This window comes from Osmerus mordax, chromosome 2 (assembly GCF_038355195.1).
Source record: "Osmerus mordax isolate fOsmMor3 chromosome 2, fOsmMor3.pri, whole genome shotgun sequence".
NCBI classification, from domain to species: domain Eukaryota; kingdom Metazoa; phylum Chordata; class Actinopteri; order Osmeriformes; family Osmeridae; genus Osmerus; species Osmerus mordax.
The window spans coordinates 3,219,158-3,246,200 of record NC_090051.1 but is presented as its reverse complement, the minus strand read 5'-3'; the positions used below and the strand labels follow the sequence as shown (position 1 = coordinate 3,246,200).

General features: G+C 45.5%; 2 protein-coding genes across 4 annotated transcripts in view; both read left to right on the top strand.

Annotated features, from left to right (window-relative positions):
- Nucleotides 1–9,733, top strand: part of LOC136962115 (obg-like ATPase 1) — a 40,987-nt gene extending 31,254 nt beyond the window's left edge. The window contains exons 8-11 of the mRNA XM_067255773.1: nucleotides 3,354–3,494; nucleotides 4,085–4,181; nucleotides 6,648–6,770; nucleotides 9,190–9,733. Coding sequence (XP_067111874.1) covers nucleotides 3,354–3,494; nucleotides 4,085–4,181; nucleotides 6,648–6,770; nucleotides 9,190–9,291 — 463 coding nt within the window. The 3' untranslated portion in view covers nucleotides 9,292–9,733. The remainder of the gene's footprint in view (nucleotides 1–3,353; nucleotides 3,495–4,084; nucleotides 4,182–6,647; nucleotides 6,771–9,189) is intronic.
- Nucleotides 9,734–14,423: 4,690 nt separating this feature from the next.
- Nucleotides 14,424–20,732, top strand: sp3a (sp3a transcription factor). 3 transcript variants are annotated; one of them, XM_067261035.1, is made up of 7 exons: nucleotides 14,424–14,557; nucleotides 14,837–14,934; nucleotides 15,113–15,193; nucleotides 15,729–16,962; nucleotides 17,409–17,595; nucleotides 17,991–18,187; nucleotides 18,622–20,732. In XM_067261035.1, the coding sequence occupies exons 1-7, from the start codon at nucleotides 14,551–14,553 to the stop codon at nucleotides 18,906–18,908; spliced, it is 2,091 nt and encodes a 696-aa protein (XP_067117136.1). In that variant the 5' UTR covers nucleotides 14,424–14,550; the 3' UTR covers nucleotides 18,909–20,732. The 3 variants fall into 3 exon arrangements, with proteins under 3 accessions (XP_067117136.1, XP_067117133.1, XP_067117146.1); XM_067261032.1 differs by having other exon boundaries at nucleotides 15,104–15,193; XM_067261045.1 differs by lacking the exon at nucleotides 15,113–15,193.
- Nucleotides 20,733–27,043: the final 6,311 nt, after the last annotated feature.

Below are 27,043 nucleotides of genomic sequence, written 5' to 3'. Positions count from 1 at the left end.
TCCCTGCTTGGTCGTTTAAGCAGATCAAAGCTTTGACATGGGAAGCCCCGGGCATGAGGAAACACAGGAATCATGGCCCATTCAGGACTCTCACACAAAACGAGACAAATAGACGAGCCACTGAGGGAGACTACCTGGGGGAAATCTTCATTCAAGCTAACTATGTGGTGGAAGCGTCCTTTGTTTTCGATTGGTTGTCATTGCTTCACCGTATATTGTGCCGTTAAATAGACTTCTATACCACCTGCTGTAGGCGTTGTAGTTTGTGAGTTTATACCAGTCTGAGAAAGGTGATGTTATACCAGTCCTCTGACTGCCTGAATATTACAACATCCTGAGTAGGGTTCACTGTTATTATTGCACACATTATAAACGCTGATATTGATAATAATACTTATTTATGAATATGTGTGTGTGTTTTTGAAGTGTGTTTTTCTTTCAAATGAATTGTCTTAGGAGGTGTGTTCAGTGGGAAATTATGTCTGTTTTATTTTTCTACAGATTATTTTTCCTCTCTGAATTGGGAGCTCTAAAAGCAGCACAAACATGACTTGTTCCTCAGTCTTGTTTGAGCCTTTTAGGCGTTGAATGATTAGCAGAAATAATGTCCCTGTCAACCTTAATCACATTAAAATGTGGTTAACATTTAATTTTTCCCACTTGATATGCAAAAATTTCCACTAGATTTGCAGTGAAGGCCATTGAAATTCCATTATAAAAAGAATAAAAATTTCAGGCATCATTTGTTCGAGGACAGAGATCTAGACCAGAAAGTGCTGAATCTTTCTATTAGCAGAGCTGTGAGAGATGGCTCCCCACATTGACATATAATGGGACAGTGACAAGACACACTCTCACACACTTACACACACATTAAATTTGTCTTTCTATTCCCTCTATAATTTCTTAAAAATTAATTTGATAATTTGACATGGGTGACAGTCGGTGACACTGCTTTTACAAACTAGACAAGCATTCTCTTTTGAGATTTTTCAACAAAATGTAATACCTGTTTAAAGTGTTTATGTTTTTAAAAGCGTGTGTTATTTTCCGGTTAGGTCTGATAAGAGAAGAACAGGCAACAGAGAGACATGGAGAATTTCAGACATTCTTTTCAAATGCCTGGTGGCCCAGACTGAGAAAAACATATTCTGGACATCAAGCTACATTGTCCCACTGCAGTGCAGACAACTTCTGACCTATTAGCCCCAAATCCTGAGACACGAGGGACTGACTTAGTGTGACACATTTTGAATCATTATTTGGAAATGTATGCACAGCTGAATAGATCCACTTTTTTTTATTTGAACAGAAGGCAGAATAGCTCTGTTTGGGAATTAACATTTATCCAACTCAATTGTCAACACTCTGAAGAGTGCAAATAATTGGAGAGGATGTAAATACAAATTGCAAAGTGGCATGACTGGACGGTCGTGAAGTTAGCACAATTGGTTTTGGCCGTCGTGTTGACAGAGCATCAAAGCTCTTAATTGACAGTGCTGAGTTTGGAGAAGGGGGTGTGCCTTGTTCCTGCAGCAAGGTGTGTGTCTGGTCCTGTGTCACTCAGCACAGGAAACCAGAGACCCCGGCGCTCATTTGGCACTCACGTTCCCCATCTCAGATACCACATTATTAAAATCGTCCCTCAGCCCTCAACCAGGGGCCTCTTTGTTACTTGGCTGGCTCGACTCAGCTCTGTCAAGTCTTCACCAATTACAGTCTCAGGTACAATGGTCTATTCACCGGATCACAGCCCTTGACTGGTGTGGGGAGAGTGATTTGTGAATCATTATTCAGCCGCCTGTAGCGAACGCGATACCTGAGGAATGCAAATAACGTGCCACCGAATAGACGTCCGTGTTCCTAAAAGTGACAAACTACAGCTGTTATTATCTCAGATTGGATTTTTTCCCTCTTGGAGAGGCAGTCATCTCCTCCGCTTTCAACTTTGAGGTTTTCCACTAAATGTAATTTTTCTTCCCTCCGCTCATCAGAAGTGGTGGCCAGCCATGGTGTAGGCTGTCAAATCTCAACTGTAGTTTAAGTGCATCACCACCACAGTGTTAGCAGGATGTGACATATTAGGCCTATGAAACAAAATAAATGGTTATGTTTACCAGAGGAAGAAAAGCCTGAAAGCTTCGTAGTCACACTAAACTGCCTCTCACATCTCCGAACACACCCCGAAAAAGCATGCAAGCAAACCGACAACGTTCTTTTTCTAGCTGCACGATAAACATTCGTTTCTCCATTTCGATTTTGATTGATTGACTGATTGATTGAAGAGGTGATCAGAGAGTTGATAAACCAGAGACTGTGTTATCTGAGGAGCTGTGGTATTGGAGAGGTGCAGTCGCTCCACGGCTTTGATTTCACATGGTTTTAAACAGGAAACTAGGATTACAGATAATAACAGGGAGCCCTAGATTCAGTCCAGCCTGTGAGCTTTGTCAGACTCACTGTGTGAAAATGGTTTTGTGTGATGCTGTTCTTTGGGACCTGTCCAATCCCAGGTTGAAAGCATGTGGGCTAATCTCATAATTGCCCGCCCCCCCCCCCCCCCATATTGTTCTGGCAGAGAGTTACCATTAACTGTGAGGATATCTTTGTCCTGCAATGTCAGGTGTCCTGCTGTGGTGCAAGGCACTGGAAACTCTCAAAAAGCCTTAAAAATAGGAGAATGACAAAGAAGTGGGAATTGCCACCTACTTAATATGTCCTGTCCTTGGGGGAAGGACTGGGATGGGCAGTAAGCGTGAGTCCCAGTCACTCGACAGGGAAGACAGAATCTATTTCTCATAAGTGGATTAAACATTAAACACGTCATTTAAGACCAACATATTTTCAGTGCATGAACGAATTTTCAACCAGCACTTGATAAACAAACTTATCCGCGAGTTAGAAACTAGTGAGGAATGAAAACTCTGTGACAGAGTGGAACAGAGTTAGAGAGAGGCGACCTTGATGGTGCAATCTCTACGAGCGACACGGTAAACAGTCACATGGCTGTGCCCATGAATATGCATATGCCAGCAGATAACAAGTACCACTCTGTCACTCAACATATCCTACTGTGTGTGTGTGTGTGTGTGTATATGTGCCTGCACGTGTGTGTGTCTTTGTACACGTGTGTACAAAGACGGGAGTCAGGTGGCTGAGCGGTGAGGGAATCGGGCTAGTAATCCGAAGGTTGCCAGTTCGATTCCCGGTCATGACAACTGATGTTGTGTCCTTGGGCAAGGCACTTCAATGTCCCTGTACTTACTGTAAGTCGCTCTGGATAAGAGCGTCTGCTAAATGACTAAATGTAAATGTAAATGTGTGCGTGCGTGTGTAAAATGTGCGCGTCGCAGGTTGGTGAAGATCAAGGAATGGGTGGACAGTCACGACCCCGGGGCCCTGGTCATCCCCTTCAGCGGGGCTCTGGAGAGCCGACTGCAGGACTTGAGTGAAGAGGAGAGGCTGGAGTACTGCTCTGAGCACAAGACACAGAGGTTAATTAGCATGCAGTCTCCTCGCACTTTATTATCAACCGTGTCCTCCACGCACTCGTTTAATTGCATGTGCTGATGGAATAATAAATGGCAGAGTAATTACCGTTATAAAGCAAGGATCCTTCTCTTTACGGAACAACTCAGTCAAAGGGGTTTCTTCTAAATTAAGTTTTTAACTGTCATCTGTCATCTGCAGGTATAATTATAACTTGGGCATTTTGGGTTTATTGTTCTCATGTGAAAACCTCTGTGGAGAAAAAGGAATTGTGACAGCAGATTTTTTTCCTCTCTGAGAGAGACGTCGGGCTGAATTCTTAAAAGTGCTAAATGAGTCGGCAAGCGTGCCAATTAATCACAGGAAAATCATGAGAGAATTGAATGTCCTATCTGAAACTAAGTGACCCATCTTAGTTATTTAATGAGTTGATATATTGGAATTAATGCGGTCTTGCCACAAAAGTGAACTTTTGCTACGAATCATATGGTCACTAAAACACCATAAAAAGCCCAGCCAGTTAGGTCTTGGTGTTTCTGTGGTGGGAATGTACATGGAGTCAATTGTCATTACTCTCTCTTTTCCATTCAACCAGTGTCCTGACCAGGATCATCAAGGCTGGCTATTCATCCCTTCAGCTCGAGTACTTTTTCACAGCGGGACCTGACGAGGTCCGTGCTTGGACCGTTCGAGTAAGACCCTACCCCTAACGCACGCACGCACACACACACACACACACACACACACACACACACACACACCCACACACACACATACATACACACAGACACTTATATACACACACACACCGTTCCACCCTGCTGGGGACCGCACTGATATCACACACTTTCAACTTTGTCATGGTTGTGCTTTAGCTAGTCATTACAGGCCAAGGATAACTTCAATTACTGGTGTGCTGCTGAGCAGGAAAAGTGGGGGCCACATTGATTGAGGACGGCAACAATTGATTTTGTCCATTACGTCCATGAGAATGTTTCCATCCCGCGGCAGATCTGCCTGCCCTCCTCCTGCCTCTGGCGATAAGGAGCCTGTGCATTGTGCCTGCCTAATCTGTGTGACGGGGGTTGTCTGCGACGAAATTGATGTGGCTTTTCATTCGACCGTTTGTGGGCCTTGCCGCGGCTCCTCCCCCTCCGTGTGTCTCAGTGTGCTGAGCCCGGCCCAGCCGAGAGCTGGGTGCAACTTGGGCGCAGGATTTACATCGATACAGATGTTGGCTGGGCGCGCTGCTATTGTGTCAATGTTTTGGACGGAATAAAAGGATTAAAGGCAGTTATAACAACGTCCTTGACTTGTCAGGAGCTACGTACATGCAGAGGCAGTGGTCTGTCTCAGAACACGCGTGTGGTCTGTCTCAGAACACGCGCGTGGTCTGTCTCAGAACACGCGCGTGGTCTGTCTCAGAACACGCGCGTGGTCTGTCTCAGAACACGTGTGTGGTCGGTCTCAGAACACGTGTGTGGTCGGTCTCAGAACACGCGTGTGGTCTGTCTCTGAACACGCGCATGATCGGTCTCAGAACACGCGCGTGGTCGGTCTCAGAACACGCACGTGGTCTGTCTCAGAACACGCGTGTGGTCTGTCTCAGAACACGTGTGTGCCACGCTATGTTTATGGCTAAATGCTAGTTTAGGATATGTGCAAAGGTGACATCCGGTTTTACATTAAAACAAGAGAACTCACATTGTATTGAGAGGAATATTATTACCAGGTCTAAAGGGATGAAGGTCTAACGGGATGAAGGTCCCCGTATGACTGATGTCCTCAGTGTGTTATTAAAAAGTACTGGTTTATTTCAAAGACTTTCTCACAAACAGGCTTGTCTGCCTGACATAACTGATTGCAGACAGCCTTGATTGTGCGTGAGAGGCATTTAGTCAGGTAAGCATCAGTGAGTAACTATATTAACCCAATACATCTTGCATTGTAAAAACTACAGCCTGTAACGTACTGCCCCGGAGGTGTTAGCATGCTTTATTAGGCAGCCTTGAGGTGAGAATTATCTATCCTGCTCTGCATGGCCCTTAACTGGGACGAGGGGGACCTCTTGTAATGCGGCATATGAAAAAAAAAAAAAAAACGAAAATCACCCCCTAATCTATTTTTCTCCACCTAGACAAACCTTGATGCTGATTAATGGTAGTTAAACTTACAAGCACTCTGTCAATGGGATTGCGTAGGGATGGTAATGTATTAGAGTCATTAAATACACATCATTCTTTTGGCATGAAATATGTTGACCCCAACCTGATTATATACATAATTAAAACTGCTCAACAGTTCGTGAGCGCAGAGATGCGGAGCAGGGGGGGAGAGGGGAGAGAGGGCCGGGCGACAGGCACGAGTCATCATGATGTCGAGTCATGTCACTTATTTGGGTCATTTGTCTTTCCCCTCAGCATTATTTCAATGCATATAAATTGGCCATTTTATCACAGGCAGTTCTGCTGCTAAATGGGACTGAATGTACAAAGAATTTATAAACCTGTTAGAAACATTATTTTGTCCTTTTTGAATGGCCATCGGAAATGGCCAATTTCATACTTTTCTCCTAGCCGTTCAGCTGTGGTTACGGGAAGATTTAAATGCATGTCTGATAGAGGGAATTCACAATCTCTTTATTCAAAATAGTCAACTCACTGTACTAACAAGGGGAAAGGCAGCCACATTTTCCGACAACAGTTACACAGTACGCTGCATACAATTTGATCCAACACAAAATTTGGAAATGATCTAAACTTTATTTGAAAATGGTCTGGTGTGATAGAGAAGTTCAGCCCACTGCAACACTGGCTCTCTTCCTTACGACCAGGGGCTGGAGTGGCAAGCCACAATGAGGCAAGATTGCCTGGACCGAAATCAATACAACCACGGAATGGGAATCAGAAATTGCTGGTGGGCATTGATAGCAGCACTGGGCTCTTATCGGACACCAGGCTGCCCTAGCAAGCCACTGACGAGTGGAGAGCTATCCAAAAATCAGGACCGAGGCAAAAATACCCCCCCTGCTGAACACCCCCCTAGCGATACGATACTCACCTCACCTCGCTATCAAACACTGTGTCAGTGCTGTAATCCATCTTCTCCAAAACAATTCAGTTACCTTGTGTGTCCTCTCTCTTTCTTCCACCTGACAGAAAGGAACCAAGGCTCCACAGGCGGCTGGGAAGATCCACACAGACTTTGAGAAGGGCTTCATTATGGCGGAAGTAATGAAATTCCAGGATTTTAAAGAGGAAGGCAGTGAGAACTCTGTCAAGGTGAGCGGTCAGGGTGTGGAGCGGAGATGAGGGGGACGCCTCTTGTGATCAGTGGAGCTGACAGTCACCGCACTGCTCCAGCTGCACACCACTCCTTACCTTTACCCAGGGGAAGAAATTACTGCACACGTTCCAGCGCCACACCTGACAGGCCAGGCACCTCTGTCTCTAAATACTGCCATCCTCCTCCAGCTGTGCATATCTTCATCCCAATCTGCCTTAACTGGCTGGTGGTAGGCCTGTTCCACCAGACAGCTCTCTCTGAAGAACAGCAGCTACATCTTTCCCCTCTCCAGGCATTTATAAGATCTATAGAGTCTGTTAGCTTTAGCGCTCCGCGCTGGCAAAACCCCAAGCAACTGTGGCGCTGTGACAGTGATATAAAGAGGCAGGTTAAATAAAGTGTGAAATTCTTTACATAAGGACTGTTTCACGGATGAGCAGCACAGAAATGTGGCTTGCATATCTTCTTTTATAACTGCCAGTGTTTGTTTTGACCTTTTTACTGGGCCCTGTCTTTTACACGGGCGCGTCTCTGTCAAACATAATAACTGTATTTCATGGTGAATTTGTGAAGACAATGGCTGGGTGCTAAATACAGCAGTTGCAGAATGCTAAAGCGGGTTTTTCGCAGGTGAGTAGTATGGTTATGTTTCAGGTGACAGTAAGACTTTGACCTCACCTGCGCATTCTAGTATAGGCTCAGAATGAGGTAACGGTTTACGACTTCCCATTTCTTTCCCCAGGAAGGCTCCGGGCACGGAGCAACATTCCAGAATGTTCCATGTCACTGTTGTAACTGTTTCCTGTCGTCTGCTCAGCGTGGCTCTGCCTGTCTGGCAGACTGTCTGTCCTGTGCTCTCTCCTGCTTTCCTGCAGCCGGCAGGACGGGAGCGTGTCGGTCGTTAGCTAGCGTCCTAAAAGGGGCCCCCTGTTTGTGCCGCTCCACCACTTTGTCTGAAAACGTCACGTCACGTGTCAGTAGCGACTAGCAAGTCATTCATAGTGGCGCTACGAAGAAAGTCTTACAAACACCATTAAACTTTACCACCGGCCAATAGCTGTTGACTTTTTCATTGGCATTAAATTGGATCGTGTTCTTTCTGAGAGGCACCAAAGTAGAAGCCCATTATGTGTTTATCTGGTCATTGGAATAGGCCTATATAGATTAAACAATCAGGGGGAATGGGCCAAGTGGGAAACACAGGTTAGCTTGATCTCTACGGGGGTCTGTGAGGCTGTAATCCCTCTTTAGTCCTGAGGAGGAGGTTTGTGATCTGCTCTGGTCTGCCCTGAGAACCTGACATGCTAGATCCTGTTAATACCAAGGAGACCTCCCCTCCCAGACATCCACACTCTCCTGGGCAGGACAAATCCACTGGCAGCTACTCACACACTGCATTAAAATAACATTGTAGGGATTCACATTATGCTATTCAAAACAGGATGAAGAAAGAAGAAAAAAACACATCAAAATATATCTATTTTTGTATTCATCTATTCAGTGTATTTAATGGCTGTGTGGTGCATGGTCCCCAGCTCCTCCTAGACTGCCAACAGAGGGTGAAAGCGTGCTGGTCTCTGGGGAGTTGGGGACTTGGCTATCTGGGGTTGAGATCAGAGCTGGAGGTCCTCACTGCATGCTCTCCTGCTAATCCTTTTCTGGGCCTCCTATGAACGTGAAATGTCTCTAACTACAGCATTAAGTCCAGTGCTATTTAATGCCAGTTGTGGGAATAGGGAGTGTGAATAGGGCCCGTGTATGGGGATATCGCATTATTAGTAATCATATCTGCTTAAGCCAAGCTTGCTCCTCCAGATGGCTGCTTTCAAGTGCAAATGAACCAGTTAGACGTGTCTGGTTTAATACATACTCAGGAATCACAAATAGCCATTGATTTTCTCCCCCTGTCTCCTTCTCCAACCAGTGTTTCTGGTGGTATTGAGCGTGGATTAAATGGTCTCCTGAGCCTTTAAAGGGACATTGATTCTTCTAATTAATTGTGCGCTGTGCAGAACCAGAATGCATAAACCCGTCCGTATTAGCACTTCAAGTCAATTATTTTGAGTTTGCCATAGAGGGGAACAAACACATCTAATGTACACAAAGAAATGTTGGGACTTAGTTTGTTTCTTTGAGAAGTGTGATGCTATAATGAAAGAGAGTTATTAACATTTTACTTGCACATGTGAATGGAAATTGACAGAGACAAGGGTTATCCACTCAGTGGGAATCTAAAAACCTTATGAATAAAACATGCTGTTGTGTGTGTGTGTGCGTGTGTGTGTGTGCCAGTGTTTATTATTATTCAGAGAAACTGTCTGTATGGTTGAAGAGCGAGCAATGTGTGAGATGTAAGTTTGTATATATTTGAAAACCCTCATTAGTTTTGTTGATCTTTTTGTTATTTTTTTACAGGCAGCCGGAAAATACAGACAGCAGGGCAGGAACTGTGTGGTGGAGGATGGGGACATCATCTTTTTCAAATTCAACACACCCAACCAGCCTAAGAAGAAGTGACCGGCGAGCAGTCTGTTAACCCACAGACAGGACGGTGCTGCAGGAGAGGGTCTTCTCTTTGTTTCAGTGAGAGAGAGCGAGGCTTCGCGTCTTGATTGCTACCTGCCCACACGTCCCAGGCTAACCTTCCCACAGTTATATTATCCCTGTTTGTTTGTTGTCCTGGAATATCCAGCCCTCTCCCTTCTCCGTGCCAAAGCGCAGGTCTACTAAACACTGACAGCTTTGCTATTTAAGATCAGGAACAGCCCCCCTCTCCAAATTGTAAGAGCATTTGAAGAAGCGCATTACTCTCCAGATACTTCATTAATCTCCATCACGGCTGGCAGCCGTGACACAGCTGACAGTGGGGACAATGCCACCTGCTCCTCTTCCCCTTCCACAGATAATGCATGTTTTACAGTAGCCCAGATGTCTACACTCAATAAAACATTTGACAAAACCAGGCTGTGTGTGTTTGGGGATGTCTGTATTGACTAGTGTGCAGCATGTGGAGCGTGATAGCAGCCCTGCCGGCCACTGATTAGAGTATTAAAAGACACAGGTGACAGTGGCACTGGCAGCGAGGGGGCAACTATAATTGTATTTGTAAAGTGGATTTTTTCGAGGGGGTATTTTGTGGGACACTGATTATTTTGTACAAGAGAAATGGTCAGGTGAAATTATGTTTGAATTAACCTTTCCTCTCCAGTTTTCTGCTCGCTTATTTGGTCATGTTTTTTTGAGATACTGTATTCCAGGAGATTGCTTATTAATATGTGCTTTGTTATTATTCAGAGTGCTGTTACCTGGAATCACTTACCCAGATTTGACTGAAGGCTGCTTTTGTGCCATTTATTGTTGTCTCACACATTATTGAATTTATAAGACAAATTCATAATCTAAACTCACCCTCACACACACTCCAATTTTTTTTTTTTTACATTTGAACAATGTTCCTCACAAAAGTATTCACCCTTTATGATATTCCAAATGGCGCAATAAAAGTTGTCACAATTCAGGAGCGCAGCCCGAAAGCCATTCGCAGCCTTTTGAAGTCGTGCTTTTCTACCCTCTATACTTTGTGAGTGAGTGTTTGTGAGGCATTTATGCTGATGGAATGGTATGGCTGGGACTGCGACGCTGCAAAGTGAGATTGCATGCTCCACGGGAGTGAGAACACAGACCAGCAGATCAGCCTCCGCTGCTGAATATCTTGCCTCTATTAATACCCCCCTCGCCGCAGAGAACAAAATGGCCTTCTGATGGGAACGAAAAAGATTGAATAAAAATTGTCATTTTAAAGGAATGGTATTGCATGCACAAGCGGTAGAAATCATGTGTTTATGAAACAAAGGCTGTAGTATAACACTACAAAGCACAGTGTTTGGCTTGGAAATAAAGTTGAATTGCTGTCTTCAAGGTGTAATGATGAATAGATGAATCAAAAATAGGATAATGCTCGTTGGTGCATGATGGAATGCAGTTCACTGTCTCAAGACGTGTGTATTGTAATTTGGGAATACGGCAGCAGGTTGTAAAACCTGTCTTGTTACTTGCTTGTTACAGCCGCTGATTAAAATCAATCAAACTAACTTCATCCAGTAGCCCCAGTGAGCACTCGTTTGGAAAAGAACTAGCTTGTAGCTATTATAGTCGTCCATGTACTTCATATTTCGTATTCTTCTACAGTTGAGGGCGTTGTAGGCTTATTGTCTAAGTGAAACCATGAAGCTTCTCTGGGGAGCACAGTGGGGGCAAGAAGTAACTCTTCTGAGGCGAGAGTGGTGCTGGTGTTAGCCAAGCTCTAAAATCTCACACTGAAGTCATACATCTACTGGAGTTTTGACAGGTTGTTCTCTGCGGTCTGGCTCTGAGTGTTTTGTTTTTCATGAGGTGACAGTAAAGTTTTTAGAAACTGTAATGAAGCTATTTAGAATCATGCAGATGTACCCTCTGAGACAAAACACCATAAAAGTCCTCTAGTCTTTAATCATGTTATAAGTAGGCTGTTATGGGGTTTAATACTAACAAGCTGGCTATCAAAGGACCGGAGCAGAGCACATTTGATCTCCCTTTATGAACATGAACCAGTCCTCTGAGCTACGATGCCCTAGTTAACATTTAGTATAGGCACAATCCTGTATGGATAACAGTGAATTATGTGTAGTTAATGCATAGCTATAAGCTGCAGCGTACTGTTGAAGTAAAGATTCAGAGATACCGTATGTATCTGGTTGGGCCTTTCTCATTTTGCTACAAACCTTCTGTCAGCGTCATCAATCAAGTGGTGCCACCACCCCCACCCCGCCCCCGCCCACCCCCCCCCCCCCGAGCCTAACCACGATGGCAGTTGACCAAGAATGGCAGACAGAGATCCAGAGAGTACGCACACTAAAGGCTGAGGCCTGCTTTTGTACCATCACACCAACATTCTTAGAGAATTCAAATGTATTTAGGGATGGTAGAGATAGATAAACAAACACGTAAATAACTGTGACGTTTGTCAGAACACACACTGGCCACACAAGTGAAATTATGGATGCCATGGATACGGGAGTGGTGTTTCATCCTAAAGTATTGATCAGAGCCACTTTTAAAAATAAACAGCACAGTAAAACACTCGGCAGTTACCTCGACGAATCTAGACGGCCTTCTCTGTATTAACGTGCAAAATGAAATACATCTGTTGTAATAAATGGCCTGATGAAAGCAGCTTAGAAGTCCGTTATGCCTATCTCTGTCTGTGTCCAGCACAGTGAGAAGGACAAGCACATCGTAACTGCAGTCACCTTTAGAGTAATGAAGCCAACTGTGCCATGGAGAATGAAAACGATGAACATTTGGTGTAATCTTAAGAAAGTCTCCATGCAACTTTCTTCCTGGTTACCACCTCTTTGTATGTCCAAGGGTGTACATGAATTGCTCAAGATGAAAATATAGTTTGTTACTGTATTAATAGAAACTATGCTTGATACATTTTTCCAACATGCACTACTGTGTATCCAGCAATTAATTATGGCGGGGTCATCCATAGTCATTAAAATGCAGTTTTTTCCCCCCACAATATTTTACAGTGGTAATACGATTATTTACATTTCCTTGTCTAACAAGCAGCCCCGACGTAAAACATGAGAATCAAGGCAACTACTATAAACACCTGTGTACATGGAGAGGATTCCACATGTCACACATAGGAACGCAGTGTTCCCCTGTTCTTACAGTGGGTGTACGTATTGATGCCTCTCTCTCCGAACATGTCATCGAAATGCATTTGGTATTCTGTCCACACGTCGCACCGTTTTCAATTTTCCTTCTGAGGCCCCATTTGTCGTGTCCCTCGAGGTGTCTACAAGCAGGCAGCGGCTCTCCATGGGGTCAGCGCTCCCTCGGACCGGCCCTCAAGACAACAACTGTCAATATGTTAATCCTTCACCCTCCCAGAGGTGCCACTCTGTGTTCCCTCCTCCTCACACCATGGCCTGGACAAAAACACACTCTGCTTCTGCTCTGTTGCTGTTATATGTGGACCTCACTTCACACAGCGATCAGGAAACAGTAGTATCGTACGCTGTAGTAACAGAACTGACGCAGGGTCAACATTAGTTTCATCTCAGCATTGTGTTTGGGCATAAAAAGAGCATCAAAGGTACTAAATGTGGGCGCACAGGTTCAGAGTACTTTATGTACCAGATATGTTCCTGTTGAGATCTCTGTCTATTGTATTGTGTCCTCATCGCTTTGCAGGAACTCCCACAGGGTAATTGCCAGAGAAGGTCTTCACAGGTCAACAGCAGGTGTGCAGGGCAGTCAATACAATCCGATGCCTCACATTTTGCTGCAGTTTCCAACTCACACTTTAGATGTCCAAAGACGGCAATTAGCTGTCTTCCAACCTATGTTCTCTAGGATGTTGGATTAGATGTTGCAATTAGGATATACATTTGACTTTTCCCTTTCACCTGGGGGTCTGTGTTAAAATTGCTGATAAGATTCGAAGGGCTACTGAAGTAAGACAGCCAGAGCTTCAAGAATTTCTAAAGGCTGTTTCCGTGGGCCTGTGTTTACCTGACACTTGGATTGACAGCAGAGTGATTGGAAATATCCACCATTCAGTGCCGTGAGCTTCTGAGTGCCAGGAAAGTGCTTTTGTAGTCTGGCTGTAATGGGCCAAGTTTGAATTGAAGGTTGAGAGAAATGGCCTCACTCTGGTTGCTTTCTGAGGAACTGACACACCACAAATAATACTCGGAAGTGAAGGCCTGATAGCGTCAGAGACATGGCAGACTTTATGACACACTCGTTGGTTCTAATTTCATTGCAATTTTGCTTACAATAAAGTATGCTCATTCAGTTTGAATGAGACACCATCAAGTACATACTCATTTTAAGAGTCCATTCATGGAAAACATTTGCCATTTGCTGCAGGAAGAAAGAAAAAAAGTCACGTTTAATGATTTCGCTTCCAGAGTAAGAACAGTATTGGGGTAAATAGTAAATCATACTAATTCATTAACACTGTGATAGTTTCAAAGCACATTCCTGTAAGCTACATGCATGCAATATTATCAAACCACAAAAGGGAAGATTTGTGTATTGATTTTTCCCATTCGACATATCTACATCGTGACAAAAGAGCAGCATGAATGCAGGACTAAGCAAAGCAATCCATCCTTTGGAAAGAATAATCAATAACTCAACTAAATTGACGGAAAATAATGGTCTATGTTTTGCTTTTAAAAAATGCATAAAAATGAGTGCAAACTATTATATTAGGTTACATTAAAAGTTCTGTCATTTTCTCCTTTGTTTCCAAACAGCATTTGCATCTTAGTGGCTTACAACAGACAAGTGTGTTGTGGATGCACATTTTGAAACTATCAATTTATCAAATACAATTCATACGGACACAATGCAACTTCAATAATCCATTTACAAACTGGTCAAAGCCCAGTTGCAGAATGGATACAAAGCCATCAAGTGGAACAATGATAAACAGGAAATGTATTACTCAGAAAATGACTGTCATACATGTGGACAAATGAGAACGCTGAGCATAATCAAGGTAGCCAATTGCGTGTGAGAAGGACGGAGGGATTTCCTGTACATGACGCAAAATTCTCAGTCAATCTTTCTGGCCCCACCCTTTGTGTTCCCCATACCGTCAATCAAAATAGAAAAAAATATACTGGAATTACCGATTGCAGCCCAACATCGACTAATATAATCATGTCTGGAATGTGATAATACAGAGTTTCTCCGAATTAAAAAAAGCACGCAATGACTGGTATGTACATCCGTCCTAACATCATCGTTCCGTTTGTGCACAGTTTGAGTCAGCTCGCTTGCAGCACCACTAGCTAAGCAAGCTAGCCAGCAAACGCAAGCCCTCTGATTTTGTTCATCATCAACTTCACATACAGCGACTGAGACGGAGGCTTGCAGTGTGTTTCGTTTGGCGAATCATGAAGCTGTTGTTGTAGATTTCCCTTTGGTTACTCAACTCGTTAGCTAAAGTTATCGGGTTTGTTATTGCTGTTTCCCTCTTGCTGTGCCCTCGCTGCAGCCCCAGAACAGCCAGTGAAACAAGAGGAAATGGCTGCCTTGGAGGTGGACAGCAGTCAATGCGACTTTCTGCAGCAGGACGATGGCAGAGGAGATCAGGTACTTTTACGAAATAAACCTCCTTTGCTTCTCTGTGGTGTTGGTAAGTGCGTGGTGCTTAGTGGAGTTCACACGTTATAATATTTGTAGTGTAAAGTCGAACTTCCTGTGTGGCTCCGGACTAACGGCCACCCACTTTCTTCCTTTTAAACCCGCCCATTGTGGGTAGGACATTCAGCCGTCACCGCTCGATATGCTGGCAGCTACCTGCAGCGAGATCGGGGATAAAGAGGGGGATAAAGGTGCTGCCGCTGTTGTGGTAAGTCACCACCTCTGAAAACGAATAGACTACCCGTAATCATCCATTACACTAATCAAATCAATGCAAGTGGTGGCGGTACTGTATGTTGGCCTGTTGGAGAATGAGATTCCCAAAGGTATCCCAAACAGTAGGGGCTTTCATTTGGATTGCACCTTATCAAACCCATTATATGGCGAGTCACCGGGGTTCATCAAACCCGTTTCAAATTCTTTCCAATTAAGTAGCTTTCTCTCGCGTATCGTGTGAACTAGCAGCACCAGCTCTTACAGTTGTGTTCTTAAAGAATGAAACATTCTCATAAAATATGCGCTTACTGCTGAAACCCTTGTAACTGATCTGTAATGCATGTTTCAACTGGCCTTTATAAAATATAGGGCATGTCTTGATTTAGAAAATCTACTCCTTTGTGTATTTGACTAATTATTAATTATATCAGACAGAACGGCACGTCTTCATTTCATCAGATAACGTACGCTACCTTGGTGAATTGTCAACGTGCAATGTCCATGAAACACTTTGTTTTCCCCCCCAGACAACAGACCTCACATCCATACAGTTAACAGGAAGAGACAGATGGGAAGTTTTAACCACCACGTCAGGAGTGAAGGACGAGTCTGGTATGATGCAAGTCTCCAGCCAGGGCATCGTGACGTCCAACGGACAGTACGTCCTTCCTCTCCAGAACCTCCAGAGCCAGCCCATCTTCGTGACGTCGGGTTCCGACACCTCCTCCGCCAACGCAGTGCCTAACATCCAGTACCAAGTGATCCCTCAGCTCCACACCTCGGACGGACAGCTGAGCTTCTCCACGGCGACCGTGGAGGGAGCCACCCTGAGCACGGACGCCACGGGCCAGATCCAGATCTTGTCTGACGGGAGCCAGAGCTTGGGCGTGACCTCGGCGGAGGACATCCTGTCGAACAACCACAACCTTATATCACAAACGGGTCACGTCCAGCAGATCCAGGGAGTGTCTATTAGCGGCTCCGCCTTCAACAACCAGGGTCAGGTTGTCACAAATGTGCCTGTGGGGTTGCCGGGGAACATTACCTTTGTACCCATCAACAGTGTGGACTTGGACTCTCTAGGCCTATCCGGGGCTCAGACTATAGCGACTGGCGTCACCTCCGATGGGCAGCTCATCATGGCCGGACAGCCTCTAGACGGGTCAGAGGGGATGGACAAGACGGGCGAGCCGCTCTCGGGGAGCGACTCGAACCCCGACATGTACGTGCCAACGTCCTCCACCCAGTTGCCCGACATCATCAGTGACGCGGGCGTGCTGACCCAAGACGAGCAGGGGGACCCCGGCTCGGCCCTCCAGGACGGCTTCCTGCCGCAAAACCAGGTCCACAGCCTCCAGGTGTCCTCGGGCCAGCCCGTCATCCAGCTCCAGCAGGTGCCTGTCCAGACCAGCGACGGCCAGGTGGTGCAGTCAGTGGTGGCCGGGGAACAGACCCTGCAGAATGTCCAGCTGATCAACCCCGGCACCTTCATCATCCAGGCCCAGACGGTCACACCCACGGGGCAGATCCAGTGGCAGACCTTCCAGGTGCAGGGCGTGCAGAACCTGCAGAACCTCCAGCTGCCCACCACCCCGCCCCAGCAGATCACGCTAGCGCCCGTCCAGACCCTGTCCCTGGGCCAGGGGGGAGCGCTGGGCGCAGGCCAGGTCAGCATCAGCACAGGGCAGATCCCTAACCTGCAGACGGTGACGGTCAACTCCATGGCCCAGTTACAGGAGGGCGACATGGACAGCCCTGGAGGTACGTGGTGTTTCATTCCACGAGAGCGCGTCGCATATTTGATCGAACGCGCCTCTGTCAGGTGGCTGAGCGGTGAGGGAGTTGGGCTAGTAATCAGAAGGTTGCCAGTTCGACTCCCGGCCGTGCCAAATGACGTTGTGTCCTTGGGCAAGGCACTTCACCCTACTTGCCTTGGGGGAATGTCCCTGTACTTACTGTAAGTCGCTCTGGATAAGAGCGTCTGCTAAATGACTAAATGTAAATGTAATGTATCCGCGCGGTCATTGTCGAGTCTGAACGGGGAGTTTTGAATGTGTCGCTACGCTTGGCGCCAGGAGATCAACGACGAGCAATAAGGGGGGAAACAAACCGATCAGCGTGTCTTTCGCTGACCTGTGTTGTCCTCTCTCGGTTTGGCCGATACGGATGTTGCCGTGTGAACGGATTCCTCTCGCTCTCCCCCACAGACATCCAGATAAAGGAGGAGCCGGACGCGGAGGACTGGCAGCTGGGCAGCGACTCCACCCTGAACACCAGCGACCTGTCCCACCTGCGCGTCCGGCTGGTGGACGAGGACGAGCAGCTGGGCCAGGAGGGGAAGCGGCTGCGCCGGGTGGCCTGCACCTGCCCCAACTGCAAAGAGTCGGGCGGGAGGTGAGTGAGCTGACCCTGACTGATGGTGTTTCTGTTGTGGTTTCTTCCCGCTGTGTTGGTGTTTCTCAGAGGTCTGATGGTGTTTCTGTTGTGGTTTGTGCCCGCTGTGTGGGTGTTTCTCAGAGGTCTGATGGTGTTTCTGTCGTGGTTTGTGCCCGCTGTGTGGGTGTTTCTCAGAGGTCTGATGGTGTTTCTGTCGTGGTTTGTGCCCGCTGTGTGGGTGTTTCTCAGAGGTCTGATGGTGTTTCTGTTGTGGTTTGTGCCCGCTGTGTGGGTGTTTCTCTCAGAGATCTGATGGTGTTTCTGTTGTGGTTTGTGCCCGCTGTGTGGGTGTTTCTCAGAGATCTGATGGTGTTTCTGTTGTGGTTTGTGCCCGCTGTGTGGGTGTTTCTCAGGGGATCCAACATGGGGAAGAAGAAGCAGCACATCTGCCACATCCAGGGCTGCGGGAAGGTGTACGGCAAGACGTCCCACCTGCGCGCCCACCTGCGCTGGCACTCTGGGGAGAGGCCGTTCGTCTGCAGCTGGATGTTCTGCGGGAAGAGGTTCACGCGCTCCGACGAGCTGCAGAGACACAGGAGAACCCACACAGGTGCGATTCCTGCGCCCCCACCCCCCCCTCCCTGCACCCCTCCTTCCCTCCCTCAGTATTTAGCACATTTGGAAAGCTCGCACCAAATACATGCTGTGGTGTTATAAGTTTCGGGTTGTTGTTTTTATTTCCTGTTGAAATGCATGAGCCTAGCCTAACGGTGCCCAAACAAAAAATGGTTAGGACGGATTATCTCTCATTATCACCCTCCAGACACGATTATTGAAATGTATTTATCACCCATGTGAAATGATTCTTGTTCTATGATCGTGCAGATGATGTCACAAATCTACACTATATAGGGCCACTCCATTTTATTGTCTGTAGTTTTATATAGATGTACTGTGTAGATGTCTCTATATCGTGTACATTGGTGACGAGGTTGTAGCGTTGTGTATTTCCTCGTTGGTGACCGTGTCCCATCTCCCGTACAGGAGAGAAGAAGTTTGTCTGTCCGGAATGTTCCAAGCGCTTCATGCGGAGCGACCACTTGGCGAAGCACATTAAGACTCACCAGAACAAGAAGGGTGTGAACACTGGCAGCGCGGTGGTGGCGTCGGTGGAGTCTGCGGGCTCCTCCGACAGCATCATCACGGCGGGAGGCACCACGCTCATCCTCACCAACATCCAGCAGGGCTCCAACAACGCCCAGGACATCCTGTCCAGCGCAGAGATCCCACTCCAGCTTGTCACCGTAGCAGCCAGCGAAGTCATGGACTAGCTGGCTGTTCTCTCATGAACTTCTACAAGCCTCATAAACTCCCACTTGTTTTTTTGTTTTTGTATTATTCACACATGAATGAATATATATAAATATATATTATATTTTAACAAGGATAGGTAGTTCGTGTTCAATAGCAGTCTTTTTACCGTTGGAGGAGGGTAAACTAGCAGAAGTGGTTCCAAAATACTCAAACAGAAATGCCTTATTTTGTATCATATGTCGTCTGAAGGTGGGATGTTTGAATGTATACGTTGAAATGCTTGTTAAAAGAATGGTACATCAACGAAGCAATTGTCTATTGCCAGTCTAATGCCCTTATCGATGTGTGTTCTAATGATGGCTAGTCATGGTCAGGTCTTTGTCGGTTTGTTTTTGCTTCAAGTCCAGATGTGTCTTCATGTAAATGTTTGAATGTTGTTATACACCTATTGTGTTATGCATTTATGGTTATTTAGTGTCTTCCTCCTATTCCTATTGTATATGTGCTTGCCTAAACTATTGCCAAGCACCCACCCCCCCCCTTTTTATTTGCTCCCTTATACCTAAAAAAAGGTATAAAAACAATCATGTAAGTAATAGTTTTGTAATATAATTCCTCTTGAACATCTATGGTTCCTATCTGTTGTGATATGCATTTCTTGCAAATCAAGTATTTTGATTGAACAGCTATTTATAGTAGGCTTTGCATAGTGAAACCGATTTTGTGGTATCTCAAACTCCAAACTCTTTGAATGGCTTTTTCAATGTGTGATATAATGTTTAAACGTGTTTCTTTTGTAGAAACACAATTTCTAAAGGATTCACAACTACAGGCTGTGTCATTGTATCCAGAAGATCAAACAAAGCCATGTTTAGGGGTTGAATTGCCAAATTTGACTTAAATCTCAGGGTGATTTGTCATGCAGTACTGTGTGGCGCACGTCAGCGCAATCTCCCCCTAGTAGCTTCAAGCATGTTGTGTTTTATTGATGGACCAAAAGCTGAGGTGAATTATGTTGTCACCATTTTACCTATGCTCTATGAAGGTATGTGTGTAAGGATCGCTCAGTGACAACCCCTCCTATAATGAAATGACTTGGGCAAGAGATTCATCCTGTTGTACCAGGCCTCCTTCCCGGCTCAATCAGTCCTAGTAGACAGGTTAGACACGGTGTTGCTGACTTCTAGAAAGACAGTAGCTCTTAAACTGTCCTCATCAACTACCTTTTGATAATGATCCTTTTGTCCTTTTGTATAATATGTTTTGTACACTGTCCAAGAAACTGTGTCGCTATGCTCTTTTACTCTGTAAATGTGTCTGTTTCTGTCCCTGTCATAACATTTCAATGAATTCAATTTTATTTCATTTATTTCCTTTTCTGTTATATATGTGTCTCTTTTCTCATAATTTTGGAATCAGAATTGAAGAAAGCAAAGAGTGCGCATTGTATCTTGGGCTGGGATGGTTGAATCTTGTGAAGATATATATTTTGTAACTCATTAATTTTGTGCGTCTGTGAGGCCAAACCGCTATTGAAGCAAATGATACCACATGTATCATATGATATAATGTCATAAACACTATTTTGACATTTAATTGTGCTTGTTTTTTTGTTTTTTTATACCTCTATACTTTATGTATAGAGGTGAACATATAGGAATTCTCACAATCTCAAAAGATTAAACTCAATCTCATCTGTTCACTTATTATTTCACATTCATTTGATTATGATTTAATTGACCTTTATAACTTTTTTTTCTCAAAAAGTGCTAAATGGTTGTACAATGTCCACTTTTTGGAGGGCAGCTTGATATTTCATACTAAAATGACTAAACATTAAGAAAGTATTAAGTTGTCTTGTTTTGTTTTTTGCAATACCAGAAGAGGTTCTTTAGCTGAGGAGTAGATCATTCCGTCTATGCAGGAATGTTTCTTTGGATCAGCCAAACTGGATGAAACATTCAGGATTATCCAGCATGTTTTTTGTCAGTACTTTATTGTCAGGTCAGATGAGACAACAGTTTCATGACCTTCTCGAGAAAAGGCATCAGTTCCATGTCTTGATATCAGTTTCGGTTTGCTGGCAGTAGTGGTCAGAGGGCTGACAGGTAGCTTATGATAGTTCAGCTCAAGGTTGTAATGAACGCCCTCTGCCAAGCACCCCCTCTCCTCCCTGGACAGCAGGCCAGCAGATGTCACTGCAGCCAAAGGAGCTGGAGGAGTCAGCTTGACCCTTTGACCCCTCCCTGCGGTGTTTCTTAGATGAAGGCTCTGGGCCTGGAGGAGGTCCACACCTCCGGTGAAAGACAAGTTAACACCACGCAGTCATGTCACGCTTTTCCGCTAGAATACTAATTTCTGCTTCCTTTGAAAGTCAGGACGTAATAGCGCCATTCTATATGCGTCCTAACGGCACGAAGGCACGAGCCAGTTTCACCAGGAAAGACTGTCATCTTACATTTACATTTAGTCATTTAGCAGATGCTCTTATCCAGAGCGACTTACAGTAAGTACAGGGACATTCCCCCGAGGCAAGTAGGGTGAAGTGCCTTGCCCAAGGACACACCGTCAGTTGGCATGACCGGGAATCGAACTGGCAACCTTCGGATTACTAGCCCGACTCCCTCACCGCTCAGCCAACTGACTCCCTCCAATCTTCGATTGAGACTAATGGTGAAGAAGCTCAGTGAACTTAACTGTGTTGCAACTAGCCCATCGCTGACAGTGCCTGTCTCAGCCTGATCAACTAGCCCATCGCTGACAGTGCCTATCTCAGCCTGATCAACTAGCCCATCGCTTACAGTGCCTATCTCAGCCTGATCAACTAGCCCATCGCTTACAGTGCCTATCTCAGCCTGATCAACTAGCCCATCGCTTACAGTGCCTATCTCAGCCTGATCAACTAGCCCATCGCTGACAGTGCCTGTCTCAGCCTGATATGTCCTTGGAGGATGTGATGTGAACCATCTCCCCTGTGCTGAATGCATCTCATACCGGCGTTTCTTACCTAGTGCTGTCTCTGAAAGAGGTGGAAATGCCTTATATCTCTGTCACACTGATGAGAGTGCAAGGAACATAATTAAAACGCTGTGCAAAAGCCTTTATTTCACAAACTACTGAGGGAGAAGCACATGGTTTGAATCTCCGTCGATTTGCAGAAATCAAGAGTTAGAAAATGTGGTCGAGAAATGTTAAAAGGACACGTCCATTTTGTGTCACTATTCATTTGCATACTTTAATGAATTCAATTCATTGTAATGCAATACCAAGTGCAGCACGAACACAGAATGACAGTTTGAGTTAATGAAATGTGTTAACGGTATCATCATTTACTTGTATGTTAATTAGTCCAATTAATTTCCCCCTGCTCGGTAATCCGAATATTGTAATAATCTTTTCTCCCCCTGCAGGAACGAATCCTGTGATACTCAGAGCTGAGGGACAATCTGCTCACAGAATCACACACTCCTGAACCCTGATACACAGCTGCTTTAGATGTTTAACTCTTGTGATATGTACGTTATTAATTGACAACATTAAAAGACTGCAACAGCTAAGGTTAGCTCTACTGAGCTCAACTGGGTGTTGACACTGGGGCGGAGAGGAGTCATGTTTCAGTAAGATATGTTTACAGGTATATTTAGGGGATGATAAAGGTATGTCAACATGATAATGATGCCAGTATATTTGTTCAGAGAAGTGGTAATGTGATATTCTTGTGCAGATTTAACACCTTCTGTGAGGTTTCTGATAGCAAAGGCAACATGCGGTTGTGTAAGATTGTTACTGCTCCCCCTGTTCTGTTTAGTCTGTCAGGGCATCAAATGTGGACCACAGTGTTGTCCAGGAGGGAGGTTTTTTACCACTAATGGTACACTCCATGGACAGTGGTCCCAGGGTCTGTTAGCATATAAACTAGGTTTGGGGTAAATCTGGTGTAGATTTGGTCATTTTGAGAAGTGAGTTTACATACAAAATGTAACAAAACATTTATTCAAGTGCTGCTGCTGTTTTGAATTGATGGAACTGACAAAGCGAGTTGATAACCTGAAATCAAAACAACTGGTGACAGTGGCCAGACACACGGCTGTACTGTGACTTATCATCGCTCTATTACATGTTTGGGTCCTTCATTTTCTGTTCAGCACTCACTTGGCCATAGGTGGCCTCTGCTTGCCTGATAAGTGGCGTCGCTTCAACGACACCGAGGAGAAGGTTGGTTCTGCTGGGTTTCTCAGATAAACACATCTCAGAGCAGTGGGAAGACAGGGAATGTATCAGAGAGGAGGAGAGGAGAGCTGAGGAAAAGAGGAGATGAAAGGAAGGAGAGATGGCAGAGGAGAGGAAGAGAGGAGAGGAAGAGGAGATAAGGAGAGGAAGAGAGGAGATGAGATAAGGAGAGGAAGAGGAGATAAGGAGAGGAAGAGAGGAGATGAGATAAGGACAGTAAGAGAGGAGATGAGATAAGGAGAGGAAGAGGAGATAAGGAGAGGAAGAGAGGAGATAAGGAGAGAGATTAATGTGCTGATGGATTTGGCATTGTCTGGGCTCCACTGAGGCCCTGTCCTTCAAAAGGAATAGTTAGCTCAAGCCATTAACATGTTTTTACCTGGTAGGTGACACAACGGTATTGTTTCTTTTGCGACTCTTGGCGATTCTCACCAGCAAAGTTTTTGCCATGATTCATCTATTGTTACCACTGAAAAAAATGAATATTTTACATTTAGATCCTTATCGGAGTCCTCATGATGTTTTGTTGACTTTTGAGTTTTGCAGTATGTTACAACAGCCGATTTGATCATCTCATTGAAAAAATGGCATGGGCCCAGACAGTCAAATGTGACAGAGTGTTTGAATCTTTGAATGGTGGAAATGGAGATGGAGACTCTAGAGGCAAAAGGAAAGACGTTTCAAGGTATGCTAATCTGTCTGTCATTCGGGATGGGTATAATTCCAAGTGTTCGTCTTTTAAGTTGTTTGCAGCTTGTGCAAAATGCCCGCTCCATGAAAAATCCTCCAACAGGCCTTCTCTGCTTGAATTGCAATGTAATTGTGCATGATGCTCAACTTTCATTTGAATTCATGTGCAAAATACATAAATACAATAACTATACTGAAGAGTGGCGCTAGACACATACTATAATAATGTAATAACGCTCTCCACTGTATGGATGATGAAAACTCAAACTACCATAGGGATTATACATTTTAGCCACGGGGAGGTAATGAGAACAGTTGGCAGAAATTACTTTCTGCATTATTCTGTCCCAAAGATACAGCTCACTCCAGATAGACAGGTGTTTCATCTCCTTCCATATCCAATTTTAACTATTTGCCACAGTTGTTGAGAGATATGCCTGCAATTTGCCAAAATGACTACCATTCAGCGTTTTTGAGGAATCAACAACTCGAAAGTGCAGTGCTGGGTAACCCGAAAGCTCTGCGGTAGCATTCAGTTTTTTCCGTGTGTGTTCTCTACTGTCAAAGTACAGTGCCCACACACCCAGTATTTAATGGATATAACTCTTTTCTTGTTGTTGCATGTAAGATGACGGTGGCTGCTTTTTAAGAAACATAGTAGTCTGCTTTCTGTTTGACGTCTTGTGTCATCCAAGCATCTTTGTGGTTCTCCCCTCGCTCTCTCTCACCCCAACAGTAGTTAAAACAGTCCAAAGTAGCCCTGTCTCTCTGCATTCCCAACACACTCTTGTCCTTGATCAACTGCAAAGAGGCGGACAATGGAGCAGATCATTTTTCCCCAGGTAAGGAAACACAGCATGGACCGACTCAATAACCTGATATTCCCTGTCTACTGAATGTGGCCAATTTAACAGAAGGTCAGTGTTTATTTTTTTATTTATTTTTTTATTCCACAGACAATTTGGTGACCTCCCTCCGGGGCCCCAGCGGGGTGAGAGGAGAGGGGAGCGTTGGGGAGACGGAGAGTGCTCGTGTTGACATTGCGTTTAGGCAGGGTCTCCTCAAGGTGAACAGACTCCCGGGGTGGGAGAGAAGGGCTATTATGCAAACCTGATAGCAGCGACCAGCGGTTGCCATCCTCTCTTGGGTTTTGTTTTTCCTGTGTTTTCAACGCCATTATTTGTCATCAGCAGTTATCGGAGGTGTCTGGGTGGATGTTAAATTGAAAGATGCAGACTGTGGAGGGGGGGGGGGGGGGGGGGCTGGAGGGTCGGTGGAGGTCTGGGGATGTGTGTGTGTGGGTGGGGGATCTCGGGGGAAGTGTGTGTGTGTGTGTGTGTGTGTGTGTGTGTGTTGGGTGGGTGTGGAGGGGGGGTCAGGCCAAGTTGCAAATGTTTCATCTACCTTCTCTCAGCAGAGCGAGGTGTGTTATTCACAGGGTCTAATTAGGTGCTTTCTTGTCCCAGGGAAATTGCTGGTTTGCATCGCTGTTGTTTTACAGAAGGAAGGCATTTCAATTGTGTTATTCTTAGTCATTCGTTGTTTATTTTAGAGCTGTTAAATGGAATTTCACATCTATTATATTACAATTTTTGTTAGTATTTTCAGCAGAGCACCTTATTAACAACAGAAAATATTCTTAAAACCTATCATAGGTCTCAATGATTCTGTTTGCCTTTACAGGTCGAAAAGACGTTTGGGTTGTTTGCAGCATGTTGGGTGTCTGTGCTTGGGAGCGTGGTGTTGAGGACCCTCTGCGCCCAGTCGTTGAAGGTCAAGTAAGAGCAGAAAAAAACCGCTTCAACTTCCTTGTGACCGTAGAGTCCGGCGGCAGCCCTCGAGTCTGCGCTCCCTCGGAGTGACAAGAGCTGGCCTTCGATGGGATTCAGCCTGATGAAAAGGATTTCAGTGGTGAAAGGAACCGTTTCTCTGTCTGAAAATGTACATTAAATGGTGTCAACAACATCTCAGAGGTCAGAGTGGAGTCCCCATGGAGACAGAGGCCGGCAGCGTTTGAGGATGCTCCCCCACCCTCTGAGTGGCGGCTAGGTGATGGCTCTCAGTGTCTGTCTGCGGGTCCCTGGCAGCTTTGACACAGGTAATATGCATGCAGTGTGACAGAGCCGGCGATGTGCAGCGGCGACAATGATGTACATATCATTTTCCTCCCTGACTGATTGAAGACTGTAATCTGTGCTGGACTTTCTTTCTGATTACACACGTCTCAGGGAGCAAAACAAGGACTCGGAGACGCCGCCGGGCTCCTTGCTCATCCCAGGCTTTCAGTCGTCGAGAGGACTGGAGTCTGCCTTGAGGTGAGCACAATTTTCAACCCATTTACACTATTGTTACGAGTGGCGGATGGATCGCATGGCGCGGGAATGGTCAGACGGTGTCTGCCTCCAGGCTACACAAGCACATCCACGTCTCTGACACCCAAGGTCATCTCGTTCTCATCTCCAGTGCTTGCACGCGCGCGCGCCCCACGCACACCCCCAGGAGAAGGAGACAGCGTTCCGGTCTGAATATCGCATCTCCTGGAACTGAACTGTGGAGATCTTCTACGAGCTCATAGGCCGCAGACTAGAGCCGTACAGGCCCAATCACCAAAAGACATGAACGGTACTCCGCTTCCGTTTGCCCCACCCTGCGAGAGGTTGCAGGACTTTGTGTCCGGACTGCCGCCGCTAATACATTCTGTTCGTAGACTGTTGAAGAACGTCATGGTTTTTTATGCCAGGAATCCCATCCCTCTCTTTGCCATCTTTGTAACCTTGTGGGTTAGCTCAGTCCCATTTCTAAATGAAAGAGAATTCTCTGTTGACAGTTAGGTCACCCTTATACAGAAGGTACCTTAGCACATTAGATAGTGACTCTCAGGGGAGAAGTAATGGGTTCTGGGCAATTGACCAACTTGCCATGGTTTACTGCACCTGCTCTGAGTTAGAGCTGTCATCATTACCACTTCCTATGAGGTTCCCACGGCAACCCAGACCCTCCCACTTAAAGCCATGCAGAACTGAAATACGTAGAGGTGTGCTTGGCGCTGCTAATGCTTTCATTTACAGGAGAAAGAAAAAGCTAACAAGCATGTTTTTTTGGGGGGGAAGGGTGGTGGGAAGTCTTTTCTCAACAAGAGGAACGTGCTCTAAAAACAGTGTGAGATGTACCTTACATGCCGAGACTGTGCTGTTTTGCCTCCTTAACAAGGATGAATGTTTCTCGACAGTGC

Excerpts from the sequence above, each read along its gene's own strand:
- sp3a (XM_067261032.1), top strand. Across the intron at positions 14,935-15,103 it reads ACGATGGCAGAGGAGATCAG|GACATTCAGCCGTCACCGCT; the intron begins GTACTTTTACGA and ends CATTGTGGGTAG. Across the intron at positions 15,194-15,728 it reads AAGGTGCTGCCGCTGTTGTG|ACAACAGACCTCACATCCAT; the intron begins GTAAGTCACCAC and ends TTTCCCCCCCAG.